This window comes from Gambusia affinis, linkage group LG08 (genome assembly GCF_019740435.1).
Source record: "Gambusia affinis linkage group LG08, SWU_Gaff_1.0, whole genome shotgun sequence".
In the NCBI taxonomy this organism is placed as follows: Eukaryota; Metazoa; Chordata; class Actinopteri; order Cyprinodontiformes; family Poeciliidae; genus Gambusia; species Gambusia affinis.
The window spans coordinates 16,863,526-16,880,715 of NC_057875.1; the positions used below are offsets into that span (position 1 = coordinate 16,863,526).

General features: G+C 37.1%; 1 protein-coding gene across 4 annotated transcripts in view; it reads left to right on the forward strand.

Annotated features, from left to right (window-relative positions):
- srgap1a (SLIT-ROBO Rho GTPase activating protein 1a) overlaps positions 1-17,190 on the forward strand; it is an 84,362-nt gene that overhangs the window by 16,753 nt on the left and 50,419 nt on the right. For all 4 annotated transcript variants that reach the window (XM_044126078.1, XM_044126077.1, XM_044126075.1 and 1 more), the window contains exon 2: positions 10,866-11,061. In XM_044126078.1, the coding sequence (XP_043982013.1) occupies positions 10,866-11,061 (196 nt within the window). The remainder of the gene's footprint in view (positions 1-10,865; positions 11,062-17,190) is intronic.

Here is a 17,190-nt window from a genome sequence, read left to right on the forward strand (position 1 = left end):
TAGTAAATGCAGTGGTAAACAAAGAACGAAACCAGACCCAACTAAACTTGCCTTCAAAGAGCTTGATAACATGGGAACTGGACCATGGAGCAGTTAAAACTGGTGGCCTGGTCTGATGAAACTCTGGTTCAATGAAATAAAATCATTTTATTAAAAATAAGATAGTAACAGTATCCTATGCCAGTTTTTAACCAAACAAAAGGACAGCATACAACTGTGCACAGACAATGAAACAGACAGACAAATGGCATAAAGATAGAGAGCACATTGTTTCACAAACATTAACACATCCTGTTAACATTCACAAAGCTGATACAAAGATGTTCTGTGCTGCTTGGAGATTCATTTAAATGCATTATACCCGAGTAATCAGTACTGCCTGTTGGGTAGACACAGTAGGGTTTGTAAAAGTATTTTTAGAGAAGCCTGATAAGGGATGCATGTGTGTCTTTATAGCATGTGTTGAACAACCACAGAAGGACAAACTTTTATTTATACTGGTCTCAGACAGCTGCTTCTTTGCAGATAAGACAAGTTATCCTTCTTTTTATGACCTTGAAGCAAGTGTTTTCTTTTCAAAGGTTGTTCACAGTAGGGAATTGGAGCTGTTTGAAAGAGACTTTGATTTAATCCATTTCTGTACTTTAAGCTCTTTATAAATCTATTGTGGGTAATACGACCTTATTGAATTAAAACAAACTTGTTTTAAAGTAGTAGATAAAGAGGATGATGGACCGATGAACAAAAGTACACCTAAACAATCCTAAGATTTGCATGAGCTAAAAGAGGGCTCCAGATGGAAGTCATTGTATATGATACAAAAAAGCCTGTCGTTTGTTGTAGTGCAAATGTGGACATGTGCAGTCTTGCTGAAGTTTGGGGAGCTCTTTAGACTGTTGAGACTTTCCCAGACTTTTTATGTGAGCTTTTGTCTGATTGCATTGCTCCTTTTCCTGTACACTGTGGAGTGAAAAAGGGGCTGGTTCATTACTTATTTCCTAATTTTTGATTGTTTCACTTCAGTGTTTCAGAACATCAAACCATATTAAATATTGTATCTTCAAAGACAACACAAATAAACACAAAATACAGTGTTTAGATGGTGTTGATTACTAAGGAAGAAAAAAAAATCCAGACCTACATGGCTCTGTGTAGAAAAAGTTAATCCCCTCTTAACCTAATAACTGGTTGTCAAGTTAAAACATCTTCAAACCAAAAATTCTGCCTATTTTGTTTTACAAAAGAGAACCACAGATACTCGATTAACTCTAGACTTAAACTGGGACATTTTGACCCATGGATGTGCTTTCATGTAAACCATTATAAATGTATATGTTGGTATAGGGATATTTTCCTGCTGCAAGGTAATATTTTCAAGGGTATGTTCACACTTTGCACATTAACAAAACATGAAGTCTCTTTGATTGTATCTCACTGCAGAGGATGCTGCTATCTGACACAGATTGCAGTGCCCAAGATGCTAAAGGCTACAAAAAGTGTGATCCCAACAAAATGTATCGATTTTTTTTGTGGTTGTAATATGAGAAAAAAAAAAGAAAAAAAGCAGGAGTGTGAAGACCTTTGTAAGGCACTGTATATTCTTAGTATCTGTAAAGAAATGTCTGCTCCTGTAGAGTTTACCTATCAGCTTGCTTTGAAAATGCACCAACATCAAAGATTGTGCCGCCTTCTTACTGTCGGAAAGGTTACCAAACCCTTGGCCTTCCTTTCTACCACTTTTCCAACTAATGACTGGCCTCGTACTATTTCTGCCTGCCTTCTATTTCTCTTGCTCACTCTCCCTTCTCCGTGGGTTGGCAGCGTATGCCTTATCCTCTGGAATTACAGGGCTGGTCTTGAATAGTAGGGTTGTTCCTTCTCTGCCCATCCAGCTTCTTCACTGGCTCAACCCTATCAAAGGCCTAGAAACCGCACATCCTGCTACATCCTCTTTTTGTGGTACAGTTATGGATGTTTAGCAACATAAGAAGGGAAGCACATGAACGATGTGGATGACGCTATTCTTAGCCGCATAGAGGATACATGGAAATCAAGAAGGGATTCCGGTTTTCTTTGCAGGTCGTTTATTCCTCCTTTTTTCCTTCTTAGTTGCACATTACAGGAAAATGATCCCAAGCTATTTAACACTGACGTACTGTCTGTTCTATAAAATGTTGTGTGTGCATTTGAAAACAATTAAGGCCAGTAGTTTAACATTTAAACTTTATATGTCACCATGGGGGAGTTCTAGGATTTAGAGCATAATTCGGTGTAAAAGTCTTGCAAGCCAGTTAATTTTTTTAATTCTGCTGGTTCTGCCAGTAGATTCAGTTCAGTTTTGGTTGTCATAACTTGGGTACACTAACCTAACAAATATTAGATAAACCACTGAATAGGTTCACATGACAAATGCATGTACTTGTGAATAAGTTATGAAGGCTTCCGTGACTTTGGGAGCTGCAGGATTCTCTCTGTAAATTTAGCTATTTATCACAGAAAGGAGGATTTCTGCTGTGAGGATGGTTGGGTTTTGTGTGCTGTACCTTTAAGCAAACACTAAAAATGTTGGAGATGCAGAAAAAAAAAATTAAATGAGCTTTTTCCTTCTACACAGTTCAACAGCTTTTCAGCTAAGTAGATATGTCTACAAAGATGTAGCAGACCCCCAAAGGCTTCTGCTGTTACATAATGTCATGAAAGGTTGGGGGTGTCCAAGCCTGCTGGACTATCAAAAAAGCAGTTCAGAGAAGTCGCCTCATATGTTATGCTGTGGTTGTTGTTTTAAATCAAATTGAAGCAAATCCAACTTGGAATACGTTACTGGATTTTCTGTCCACATCTTTGTTTGAATTTCTGTGAATTTCCTAATTTCAAACCATTTCTAATAACATTCATTCCCGGCACTTAACCTGATTCTCTTTTAGCCCTCCTGGTGCCATAGGAAGTATTTAATATTATACTACATAGTCTTCTTGCTGGTATTTGTTACCATTAAGTTTTCAATGAAGAAAATTTGTGTTTTGAGATGAAAGTGAAAAATAGCCCCTGGGTTTGTTTGTTTTGCCTGCTTTTGCTTCCTTTTTCAATCATTTTGAATTGCTTAGGCTACATTGTTTCCACTCTTACTCTCGGCTGAGCTTTCTATATGAAAGCTGCATGTTCATGGTTTTTAACTCTTGCTTTCTTTGACGCACATGTCAGGTTGGGTGCATCTTGGCTAAAAAGACTTAAGTCAGTTATGTGCATGCGTGTTCGTGGTTGTTTTCTTTCCCCTGCTGATCCACCTTAAGTCTGTCCAGATTAAACACTCCCTCTGTCCAGTTGAACTTTGACACGAGGAACATTTTCTTTGGCAGGGCCAAAACTGAATGCCTGTTGAAATGGTACAATGTATTCACTTCTACTGAATAATGCAATCCTCAAGGGAAAGAAATGCTTTATTTGTCTGGTAAAATACAGTACTTTCTTGAAATAACTGTGGAGTCCATATGAATACTGTGAATTCATCTCAAACTTAAGAATCAAGTTTGGGATGATTTAAAATGATAAAGTGCATTATCTGTCTGGAAGCAGCCATCAGACTCAAACACTGTTGACTTCATCTCCTGAAGTACACATCTCCTTGAAGTTCACAACAAAGGAATAGTTTCTAGAAGCTGCAGTTGTTAACTTGTATAAAAATAAGATAACTGACAGCAAAACAGATCTGTGAAAAGATAGAGCTCCTCTACCTCCTCCATGTGGTTCTGTTGCCATGTGCAGATTGGTCAAAAACAACCAATCAAGAGACAGGAGGAGGGTCTTAGCACTGTCAATCATGATGGTGTATGCGCTTCTCAATTCCCAGGGTGGTAAATATGACCACTGATGATGGCAGATTAGCAGTTTTCCTGTAACGTTAAGTTGTTTCGCCGGCATTAGCACAACTGAAGCAAACCAGCAATCTTGAACTTGTACATTCTTTGCAAATACCTGATTCATTTTATACTGTCAGGACATAGTGACAGTTCTAAATAAATATGTAAAAAATCTATATCTTTTAAAAGTCACCTACTGCAGCTGTAAAAGAAACCTCTTATTGCCACATGCCACAAATTCCTCTTTCATAGCTTGCATTAGTCAACTCTCTGCCAAGGATGTTACAGGTTAACTTTGCTTGACTGCAAGTAAATATTCCAACAGATGAAAGGTTGTGTGCATCTCTTCCTGATGTTTCTCATGCTACACCGCTCTTTGGCTCTGAAGCCACATGGTATTCATGGTATTGTTACCCCAAACAAGCATCCCCGCTGTAAAAGCTGCAGGCATGCCTGGCCAAGTTTGTTGCTTGGGGTTAGTTTAGATGAGAGCAAGTCGCCGCTTTGACATAGGAGCTTCATACCCTTTATCTCTCAAATCACTAATATCCCCAAACAAAAGCACAAAGGCATACCTGATGCAAGGTGGGGTATCATTTTTGATTTGCCATGGCAAAAATAGTTAGAACCAGTCATTATTCTGTGCTGTAATTTTTTCAATTTTGCCAGGTTTGCCCAAGCTGCCTTTCAGTTTAAGGATTAGCTTTGTATCTCTAGGTTTCACACAAGTGTGAGACCAGTGCTGGTCCATTTAGGGCAGCAGACAGAGCAGCTGGGAATGCTTTGGAGATGAATGGTAAAAGTGGGCGAGGACTGGCCGAGAGACTGAAAGGGATCAATGTATTTCTCCCAGATTCCTTCCTCTCTGATGTTGAGACACAGTTATGTTTGTACCGAAATATTTTTGCACTCTTAAAGCTGCAGTATCTATCTTTCATAAGAAAACTTATTTGTTAAAATTGTCACTATGTCATGACAGTATACTGTGAGACATATAATCTGTGAAGCTCCTCGGCCTTCACCCAGTGCTCCCAGTACTATCGACAGAAATACCTATATTTGTTCTTTACTTTCACTCTATGATGTCTGCTCTGGATAGTAAACATCACAAATCACAGTGACATTTATTTTATACTACATTACCCATTTCTAACAACAAAAAAATACTCAACACAAAGCGGACACTAAACCACACAAATCTATACTGGTTCCGTTAGATGTCCCATAACAACAGATTGGTGTCCAAATCAAACAAGATGCCTCAACGTTAACCTGCAGCTGAACAAACAGCTCTGACTCTAAAATGTGCTTTTATCCCCTAACATTAAGATTCTAATTCTGTTATTTGGTTTGGATCAAAATGCTGGTCCTTACCAACCACCATAAACTCTGCCATGATTGATCCCTCTCTCCTGCTTGCTTTGGGCTTCTTATCTGCGGGGGCGTTGCTTTAGCTGCTGTGGCTTTTGGCTCATAAGCAGTTTAGAAAAGCTCAGTCTAATTGGCAGGGATTATTAGATTCCACTTATTGAAATTGCATTATTAAATATAACCTTGTTGAGTGGAAGTGACAAAGATTTAGGGTTTCATTTTGGACCGCTACAAACCTAATATTACATCCCAGAATTGGAAATGTGACTCGTATCTCAATTGCTGTTGTATTTGCTATTTGAGTTTTACAGATTTATGCTTTGACATTTGTTTATTAGGCCTACACATGGATTGGTAATAAAAATATCCTTTTCCGTTACTTGTTCTAATCATATTTGCTGTGAAGGAAGGATGTTTTGTTTAGCAAATTGATATAAGTAGGAAGAGTATTTAAGAATAAGCCTTACTTTGCATTGTGTAACTTTTGATTCAGTTTGAAGGATAAGAGTAATAGGGTCAGGCCTTTTTTCCATTCTGACCCAGCAGTCATCCTTTGGATAACAGTAGCCTGCAGTACTTGTGTTGGAAGCCTCTTTGTGGTTTTGGAAGGATGTCAGTCAGATGCTGTAATGGAGAACACGTTGCCAGATCTGTAATATTTTGAGATAAAGCCCGTTCTCAAAGTTTTGCAGGATTCTGTTTGTAATTTGGGGCTGTTTTAAGTGTTCTGATGGAAGCTATTTGGCATTTTGGCAGATCTTGCTTTACTACTGCACAGATACAGATTGCTGCTGTAATCTCTGTTGACTGTTACTCGTGGCAAAGCTCTAATTACGTCTACGTTGATTGTGTAGACGTTCTGGGTCATACGTTTTTTTTTTTTGGCCTCTCGATGACGAGTCACATTGTCAAATAAAACTTTTGAAGGTACGTCAGCACACATGATGGTACTTTAAATGACGTCTCCACTCAAGCCGTCAAGGAGAGAAGTAATCAGAGAAGATCCACAGCTCAAGTGGAGGAATCTGCTGGAAGGACAGCTATTATGTATACGCTGTACATGTCTGGCCTTAATGAAAGAGAATGTGAAAAAGCTCAAGAAGCACCAGATGACAGTGGGACCTAGTTCATTATTTATCAGACATTAACCTGCCTTTTAACAGTGAAATCTTTCTGCCATGTGATCAAGCTGCTGATGTAATCGAAAGCTTTTCCTCCATCAGCACACAGCAGCTATTTCGTAATTACCTCTGATGGTATTTATCCTGTCTCGTATCCAGCCTCCAGCCGAGGCAAATAAAACTCCCCGGGTCCCAAGTCACAGATCTGGAGCAGATGGTGAGGCCGACAACCCTCTTGTAGCGTCACTCTCCGGACCTTTGCTGCTATTTCAGGTGCTGACGAGGAGGTACATGAGCTGAGCTGCATGTGTAAATGCAGTGCTGAGACTGATGTTCTATGATATGTTCTGTAAGTTGAAATGGCAACTAACTTGAAGAAACTGTAGTTTGAGAGCAGTGGTTCCCAACCTCTTTTACTTTGTTGCCCTCCACCACCACCACGATGCTCAGATGATTCTTGAATGCATGCAGACAGGCTAATTCAAGCTTGTGCGTGTATATGCAGCAACAAGAAAAGCAAATCTCCTTGAAGTAAGCAGTTTTTTATTGCTGAACTCAGTTGAAGTTTTAAATTTTACCCAATTGCGACCGTTTGGCTGTATTTGGACATTTTCAATTCACCAGTTAAACGCTATGAAGCTTACCGGAAATCTCTGCGAAGAAAGATATGCTAAGCTGAACGAGTTGGCTGTTAATGTTAATTCAATATTTGGAAGCATGAGCAACACAGACTGAACGGCTTTGTTCCTCCGCTGCTATTCCTAAAACTACTGGGCACAATTCTAAAACAGCGCAGAAAATGTATGCCATTGTTCACATTGTCTTTTTCTGTTGATTTCTAAACAGAAGAATGGAGGTCAATGGGAGGAATCTCAGGCAAAGCACTGAAGGGAGATTAGAATCAACCAAAGGAAAAAAAAACATTTTTCAGAGCCCATGTTGGGAACCAGTAATTGAGATAAATGAATTGTTGTATGTAACAGCTGATGGATACATACTGCAGCAGACAGATTGCCTCTCTGTTCAAGAAGTTATTTGTTACTCTCTGACATCAGACGAGTCGTTTTTACAGCGGTGTGGTTTTTCGCTCACAATGGGTCAGTACCCATCCTGCTTACTAAGCAATTTTGGTGACAATAGAACGGATCTGTCTGGCAAATCTGAGTTGCAACTTTGTGGATTTTTACTTCCGTGAATGGTCGTGTTGGAAGCACATTCTCTACTGGAGTTCTTGGACAGTATCCAATAGAGAAAAATAATTTTCAAGAAAAATGACATCATTTTGCTCTCATTGACTCCATGTTTATTTTTTTTTTTATATTAAAATGGTCTTGTTTGAAATAGCTCTAGACTGTGCCTTACTTCTAGTGTCCCAGTGTGTGAATGCAACTATAAAAACTAATCCAATTGGGAAGATTCCTCGTTTCAAAGCAAAGAAATAGAATGCAGTGTACTCGAACGCCCTCCTATAAACCCCTACAGTATTGAGGCCTCCACATGTGTTTGCCATACATACTGCCTCAGCTCAGAATGGCAGGAATGCAGCCTGTAATAGTAAAGTAAAACATACAAGGGCAGGCAGATTATTTTAGGTTTGGTAAAAACTCATTGTGGTTTGCATTTGCAAATGCATTAAAGGGCATGTGTGTCTGATCCAGTTCATTCTGTTTGATTTGTAAGAAACCTGTCAGACACCTGACATTGCTCTTAGCAAGGGGCTCATAAAACGCCTCACTTTGATCAAAGGGAGATGCTTGACGGGACTCAAAAACGCCAAAGGAAGTTTCACTTGAGATATTTGCCTGTGGGATTAAATGATTCTCTCTCTTATATAAACCCGTCAGATCAGAATTTCAGTTCATGCTTCCCATGACATGGATAAATATGACATAGTTTTGCAACTTTTTGGGGGAGAAACTGCTTGTCAGTATGAACATAGGTTTCTGTTTAAATTGTTCTTGATTTCGTAAAGAATGAAGAGCTCTGCCTCTCAACAATGAATAAAACTTGTTATAAATTTGCAGGGTTCTTTCATCGTTTTTTTGGGGGGTTTTTTTTTAGTTAACTTTAAAAATATAAATGTCCAGTTTGTTTCAATCTTCTGTGAAGAGTTGGCTAACTACTGGCTTAACCATTTGTCATCAGTCTTGATGAGGTTGTTTACAGATCCTCACCGAGGCCGGAGATTTTGAAAATTTTTCAAAATCTGCTTTTTTGGCATTTTTAATTTTGGTATTTTTTATATCATGTATAACAGATTTTCTTGTGTAATTTTGCATGTGTGGGTCTTGCTTAACTTTCCTGAATGGCTCATTAAAGATTTAGTATCTGTTTTGATAAAGCCTCATAAATACCAGCTAATGTTTTTGTAATAAAACTACGCATGAAAAAAATATGATTGACATGGACAGCAAACAATATAAAATGTAAGTTATTGTGCAAAAATTCAAAATCCAATTAATTACAAATGACAAAATATTTCCTTTTTTGATTTGGTTGGTCAGCATATGGAAAAAAGTTTTTAAGAGCCAAGATTTTCAGTAAATCCAGATGTCGATTAAAGATAAACTTTTTTTTATTGTAGTCACAGTGTTAAATAGTTTGGTAATAAAACATCATTTGCAAATCACATTGTGTTGTTGACATGGCTAGGCTTGTATTTTCCCATGATAGGTGGTTTCCTTCAAGCAATCACTTACTGATATGCCAGCTGCGCCTCCCAATGTTTGAGTTGGAAAATGAGCGATTTAATGAGTTTTCCTGTTCAGTCATGAATGTAATTGTGTCAAATGATCCGACAGTCTTCTTTGTATCTGTGCCATGAAACTTTATTTTCATTCTCCACTTTCTCTTTGGATATTACAGGAGGCTCACAAGTCCAAGTGCACGTACATTTGAACCTTTCAACTAACTTTAACTAGAAATTGACAAATTAACTGTTGGTGACTTTTAAAAGTTTTCTCTTTTTTTTTGTTCTCAAGTAATTTATTCTGTGTACAGTTAAACCAGAATTTCCATCACATTAAATTGAAGACATAAATAACTTGTTTTTACACCAAATCCAAAACTTATTTTTGTAGCCATATTGAATGCTCTTGTACTCAGGGGTGCATACGCAAAAAGTGATGAAACTTGATGACCTCTCTGCCCAGATTTTACTTTTAGAAAACCTCACATCCTAAATGTCTCTTTCTCCTGTTTCTTTATGTTTTTGCTTTAATTTTACTTCATTTTCACTGATTTTGGTTAGGATTTGAAGCCCAAATTATCTGAATAGTTTTTATTATTGAAATCACGAGGCAGACGAAAGAACATTAATGATTAGTAAGGACTGTAATGACTATATGTAACTTGATGGTAAAGTTGCACCATGCTCTAAGGCTATATTTTTTATAGGACAGTTTTGTGTCTTTTTTTTTCTCTTTAAAAAGCCTCAGATTCTTTTTCAGTGATCATCTAACAAGATGAAGACTTAGATTAACCTCTGTTAAATTTTGAATGTATAATCATCTTTTACCTATTTGAACTTTTAGCATTGTTGATTATATATATTATGTGTTAAGGAAATATAATATTCTTTAAGCTCTGCCCTGAAACCTTTGTTATTTTTTGACTCTGTTGCTGTTTTTGTAGTGCTATCCAAATAAAAACACATGCAATTATGTTCATAATTGCATGAATCACAAAATATTTGTTGACATGCCGCAGCCTTTGGGCCATATGTGACAAATTACCTGCTTCCATCAGTAACCACTTGGCTCCAAATTACCTCATTAATCTGTTTTCACTGCAAAAGACATGAGTGAAGCATTTTTTATTTCTATCAGAAGAAATCAATTACACAAGGCTGGTGCAGGATGTGGCATGCAGAGGAAACAATGTGTCTGTTTGGATCCCAGTTTACCTGTTGAACAGGAAAGCTGTTGCCATTATTCCCTAGGAAAAAAATAAGTTAGATGCAATTTTTTAGGCACAAAGAGCTGGTTGGGATGTGTCCTGCCCCTCTGTTGTTTTTTTTTTAAAGAGGATATTGAGGATCGATGTGAAAGCTGCAAAAACAACAGCATTTGTAGTTTTTTTAAACTCCCCATGATGAGAAACGGGAGAAACTGATTCCATTTGTTGCAGGACTTGTAGCTTTTCTGAAACACCTGGGACTAGTTTTAGCCCCTTTAAACGGTTTACAGAGACTCATAACAGAGGCAGAATAGCCTGTTTTGACCCATTCACTCATACTTCCATGTGTAACTACTGCGTGTAAATTATTGGGAATGCAGATCATTTGTCCTCGTTCTCAGTGCTGATGCAGACAGTTGAATAATAATGTTTTGCAAAGCTAAATTGCAAAGCTTCATTATTATTTTTATGAATTCAAACATTTGGAACTGTTTGGAACATTTATGACAAGTTAAGATCCACTTTGGACTGTTGTATATCCAATATTCATGTTTCTGCTTTCCTTAGATATTTTTCCTATCCTGTTCCTCACGTACGTCTCACCTTTGCATGTTTTCAGAGATTAGGACCCAGCTGGTGGAGCAGCAGAAATGCCTCGACCAGCAGACGGAAATGCGGGTGCAGCTGCTGCAGGACCTTCAGGACTTCTTCAGAAAGAAAGCAGAAATTGAAATGGAATACTCTAGAAACCTGGAAAAACTGGCTGAGCGCTTCATGGCGAAGACTCGCAGCACCAAGGACCACCAGCAGTACAAGTAAGTAGATGCTAATTTCCTGATGGTTTTTGTTCATGATTGGCTTCTGTTAAAAGGGTCATAGAAAAACGATTTCTTGTTAACCATATCGCAATTTTTTTTAATAGTTTTTTCCTAGTTAGCTACTAAGATAGCTACTAAAGATTTTTCAGTAAGCGCACCTTATTCACTCTTGAATTATATATATATTTTTTTCTTATATTGTATGTTAATAACATAAGAGAAAGCCACTAAGTACATGTAATTTAATATCTATATTTTTAACTAATCACTTTCTTTTCAAACAATTAAGTTTATTGTAATGCTCTTCAGTAGAATTAATTGTAATAATATTATTTATAACAATTATGGCTCTCTCCATTTATAAACATTGAATTAATATTTTCTAAATTAGCTATTTATAGACTAAAAAAAGTTTAATAAAGCAAATTGTAGTTGGCTAATTAGCCAGGCTAGCCAGCAAGTATACAAATTTACATTTAAATGAAGGACACAACAGAACAGAAAATGTACTTGACTGTAACAGCTGTGGGAATTGAACATTTCTTCAAATTTTCTCCTCTCATTAATTTATATTCAAGGTACTGTTTAGATTTTTTTTGTAGCTTTCTTCAGTCCTCGCTACATTACCATGGTGAATTGATCTTCTCATGTAAAAAGCAGAAAAAATGTTTAAACTAGTGCAGTGAAGTAAAGTAAAATCCACACTGTCTCTACAACCCCCACTCGCCATCTGAAGCCTGGATTACTTTAGCAGCTGGGTGTACACCCATGTGTAATACTTGCATGGAGACTCTATTATGGGACTCTGAGGTTACTTCATTGTACAGTATGGTCATTTTGTCCACAGGGTCCACATTTGGCTTCGAGCACATTGCTAGTTTTAAATATGACATTTAGGAAAGAAAAAAAATCCTTCCTGCAAGTTTTAAATCATCACAATTTTTTGTGCTCACATAAACAAACGCACAGTGTGGCCATGATGTTCTCAGGGGCCGCTTTGATTGGGCACATTTCCTTGTGTGTGAAAAAGGCTGTTTTCGTTTTCATTTTTCTGTAGCCTCAAGAACCCCAAGCCAGTTTTTACATGGTTTGTTATGGTAAAGCAGCAAAATATGAAAACAGAATTTAAAAAGGGAGCTAAATCTGGACCTTAGTCTAGACAAGCTGCATTTAAAAGGGAGGTTGCTGCAATTTAACTTAACTCATCTTAAGATGAGCTGTCAAGATGTTGCTCTTTTTTTTCTATAAAACTGCAGAGACTTTAATTGTTTGTGTCAAGCTGAGTATATTTAGACAATATTAGGAATGTGTCTATTCTAACTTTGGGCCTCCTCCCTTGAGTATTTGTTTAAACAGCCTCTAGGTAACAAGGTAATATAAAGGTGGAGGTTGACGCTGTGCCTCACATAGTAAACCATGTTGATGATGTAGTTATATAAACATCATCTCACAGTCTGCTCCTAATGACCTGTAAGAATCATTGCTTGGGTTTATTTTTTGTGTCCAATGACATTAAATCTAGGTTTTTACTGTTGTAAGACAAAAATGTTCTTATGTTGTTATAAGGAGCTAAAATAGCATCTTTCTCACACGGCTATGGGCTCAGAAAAACATTTTCACACAGTTGGAGTTCACTCCTCCATCCTCCTCAGGAGTGAAATGAAGGTTGTTAATGTCAGAAATCACAGGCTTGGTGACATTTGAGGGTTATGGCAATGACTCACTGCTGCAGAGGAATTCAGTGTGGTTCTGGACGAGCTCTCTACTCTTGCACTACCATGAAGCCTGATAAAAATGGGAGTAAAGCAGAAGTTAAGTTATGGAAAAGACACAGTTCTGTTCACTTAAAAAAAAAAAAAAAAAAAGACTAGCAAGATCTTTTGGTACATGTCTCTTCCACAGTCACTCATCTAGGTTAAATGTTTTGTGGATTTTCTTTGTAAAACAGGATCATTTTGGAATATTGCAGTGATTATTGTGACACAAGTGTGTACAATAGTGCAATTGCAAAATACTGTTAGAATATAGTATTTTTTTTTTTTGGCTTATGGATTTTAAATGCCTTACATTTACATTCTGCTTGTGAATTATATATTTTATTTGTTGAATGGACTTTCACTGCTCTCCTTAAAAGTATTCTTAAAAGTCTGATAAGAGGATGTATGTTTTGTTGGGGTAAATTTAAGGGCAGATATAACAGAACAAAATATTTAAACAAACTATTAGTAATCAAATTGCGTTAGGAAACTGCACAGATAACATCAGGTTCAGTAAATGAAAGTTAACGCACTCGATTTGAAAAATGTCAAAAGCTTTGAGCTTCTTAGATGTCAGATGATGCGGTGAAATAGCTGCAGTCTTTCATTAAACTAAACCATTGCTTATGTGTCAAAGATGTTTAGGGAAAAACCTATAATGCAGCTAGCCCTTTCCAGTAGAGACATAAAACAGCAGGGCAACATCAGAGTTCCCATGCACACAGCAAGAATCTGTTGGAAAGTGTTGCATTTGTGCTTGTGTGACTATTTGTGGAATAAACACATTAAACATGTCCATTTCTGAGAGCCTGTGGGCATGCTTTCGTAACTTTAACCATTAAAACTGAATGCCACGAAGAAACTCTGCTGCTAACACATAAACACATTATTGAAAATAAATCACTTTAACCTTAAATCTAGGTCTTGACATGAAAAAAAATCTATCTGTTCATCTGGTGACCAAAATTTCACCCCTACTAGAAAATGAGGTCTCCATATGTGTGTGCAGTTAAGTTTTGCTCTGTAGTATTTTAACACAAAGAAACAGACACACACCTAAAGTCATGACTAAAAGAAAGTAAACCATCTTTCAATTTAAGCATTTTGGACAAAATTACTTCTTCTCACTACTTCAGTTAATTTCATTTTAATTTCTTTACTGCCATTCTGCAGAACCAACACATTATCTCAATCAGTATCTCAATCATGTTGAGATCTGGACTTTAACTAGACCATCACAACAATTACATTCTTTTGTTCACTCATTCTGTTATATACGGTATAGATATATATATACACTGTATTGTTCAGGCTTAATAGCTCAATTTCAGCCAAGCTTTAACTCTTGGATAGGAGGCCTCACAGATTCAGATTTATTTGTGTCCCAAATGGGAAATTGATTTTACAGCAAGTATAAAAACTAAAAGGCAAAGAATCAAAAAATAAAAACTATAAAACACACCAAAAAGGACAACAAAGACAAATCAACTCATAATGTGAAGAGTACAGCAGTGTATTTCATTGTTGACCGATAGTTGCTACCAACACCAACAATCAGGTACGAGTCCCTCTGCCTTGTCCTGCATTAAAAGGAGAAATTGCTATCGGAACAAAAGAGTGCGAAGAGTGCGACACACGTGACTCTGGAAACCTTTGACTTACATTTTCACTCAACTCAACAGGCTGAAGTAGTTAAATGAAAAACCTGAAGAATGTGGCCCTTTTTGCGTCTGATTACTGAAATAGTTGATAGCCCTGCTATAGAGTCCTCAGGTACTCCATCAGCAAAACAAGCCCAAGTCATCACTGCTCCACCACTGTGCTTGAATGTCAGGTTGAGGTTTTAAACTGTATTCTCCAAAAAAAAAAAAAAAATGGAAACAACTCTATTTTTTTGTCCAGTCTGCCTGAACCACATTCAGGCAGATTGCAGAAAAGAGCTGCACAGGATTAAAAATTGTGTCAGATGAGACGCTTTATAAAATATATTTAAATAGTTGTAACGTCTTTCTACTTTAATTTAGATGCTAACATAGACCCAAGACAGTGACTGTTATATTTTCAGCCGCTTGGAAGAATTATAGATCATATCTAACTCAACAATACTGCATAAGACACAGCTGCTGTTTTGGCAAAGAAAACCCCTAGTTGTCATTTTTCATTGATACTAATAGAACATCAAGCATTTTGACTGCATAAAACAACAAGCATTGCTGAATGTTTTACTGGCACAGTGAGCTTGAAAGTATAGTAGTTACATTGTTGGCAGATATTTATTGCAGACCAAGGAGCTTTTTGTGATATTGATATTGTGTCCATTTGTATTTGTGATAATGATAACTTTTTTTGCATACAGTGCAGTCCTATTGAGGATGTCCTTCCTTCCTGGCATTGTGTTAGCACACATGTTCCACATCAGCTAACTATCAAGTGTGTTTGCGCTGCAGCAACATCACTGCTAGTTCTCCTTTGAGTCCTGCTGCAACTCTGCTGAAAGGTTGTGCTTATTTTGCCCATGTTAGTTTGAGTTTGAGAACGAATGTGGACACATATTGTTTCTTTACACTGCATCTTTCATTTAATATGCAAATGCAAACATCAATATGTTATGTGAAATAAAGCAAACCACATTATTATTGTGACTAAATCCCTAGTTTGATGTTCTGAGAATGTTATTACCCTATTTTCACCTTTAAGTCACTTTGTCCCTAAAGAAACAGCATGAAACATGCTTTGTCATCTATAATGCCTCACATCATTTTGTGCTGTGTGCTGGGTTTGTGTGACATGGGACAGAAAAGTATTGCTCTGTCCCAATTAGATGAAAACTCAAATCAATTTTGTTGGTTCAGTCATACAGATGCATAAAAAAATAACTGCTGTGCTTCTACATAGTAGATACATGGTAGCTATTTTTTATCATTATATTTTAGAGTGAAACATTCAGTGTGTTTGCTGTGGGCAACCTCCCACAAAGACATGACATATCTATCTATCTATCTATCTATCTATATATATATGTATGTCTTTGGTTTTGTTGATTCAGAGGTTCCTTAGTTTATTAATGAAAGATTTTTAGATTGAAAGATTTTCAATCTAAAAGTGAAATGAAAGATTTTCAAGACTTTCTATTTTACCTTCATTGCTGGTGAAAAGCTTGTGTTTCAGGAAACGGCACACTAAACTGGTAATTAGCTTTCCTTGTCAGCATCATTGACTGTATGAGAGTACAGTAAGCACATTGACATTGACCTACTTACCCATGGATTTGCACAGCATAAATGAATAAAACAAACACATTAACATTTTAAGAGGGAAGAAGTTGCTAACGAGATCTCTGTTTTATCTGACTCTATTTTTTTTGCCCTGCCTCTTCTGGACAGCAGTTTCCCCTTTCATACTGGTGTTTGAGCTTGCTGGGAGCCTGACTATCATTTGGGAATCTGTCTGACCCAGTTCCTGCCCTGGCTGAGAGGGAAATGATGACAGTGAGAGATTTTCCTGCCATTATGTGGGGTTAGTTAGCAGCTCTCAGAGTGTGTTCTGTCATAGCAGTCTGTGAATGAATCTCATTACTTCTTAGTCTGACCTCTTTTTGTCACAAGTTTAAAGTTTTCGTCTCTTAAAGTACTCACAGAACGGCTTGCACAAAAAAAAAGGAAGACCAAATTCCTAATGTGTAATTGTTTAAACTCTTGTAATGAAAGTCATATTCCCAAGTATTCAGGGTTATTTCTGGACTTCATGATGGAGAATAAGGCTCCTTTTGCCTTTTACTGCTATGTGAATGTTTCAGTACTACAGGGCTAGTATGCATAGTCTGTAGTTTTCGTTCAAAGAACAAAGAGAGTTCATTCAGATGTTTTGTATCCATCATCTGATGTGCAGGCTGATTTGAAACACTCTATCCAGCTGATTTTGGTTAGTGGAATCGTTTCATTTGTTCACGTGGAGCTGGAGGATTTGTCATGTCTAAACATTATGTGCTTTTTTCCTGCACATACAAAAGTTTGCATTCTCTAATGTTGCTTTTTCATGTTTTACGCTGCCTCGCAAGACCAGTCAGAGGCAGCGTACTGATCAGTACTTTGTTTTAATTTTCAACTATTTTATTTTAATTTTAAAAAATATAAAGTTTTGTACAATTACAGGTATAAGCATTTTGATGTATGTCTACCAGTTTTGCACATACTCTCAAATTGTGCCCCTTGTTCTCTGCAAAAAGCTCAAGCTCATTCAGAGCTTGATTCAAGATCACCTGTACACAGTAGTTTATACAACTTGCCAGATTCTTGATTGGATATAGGTTTGTACTTCATTCAAACCTTTCCATTTTGGTTCCAGTTGTGTTTGGGGTCGCTGTTCTGCT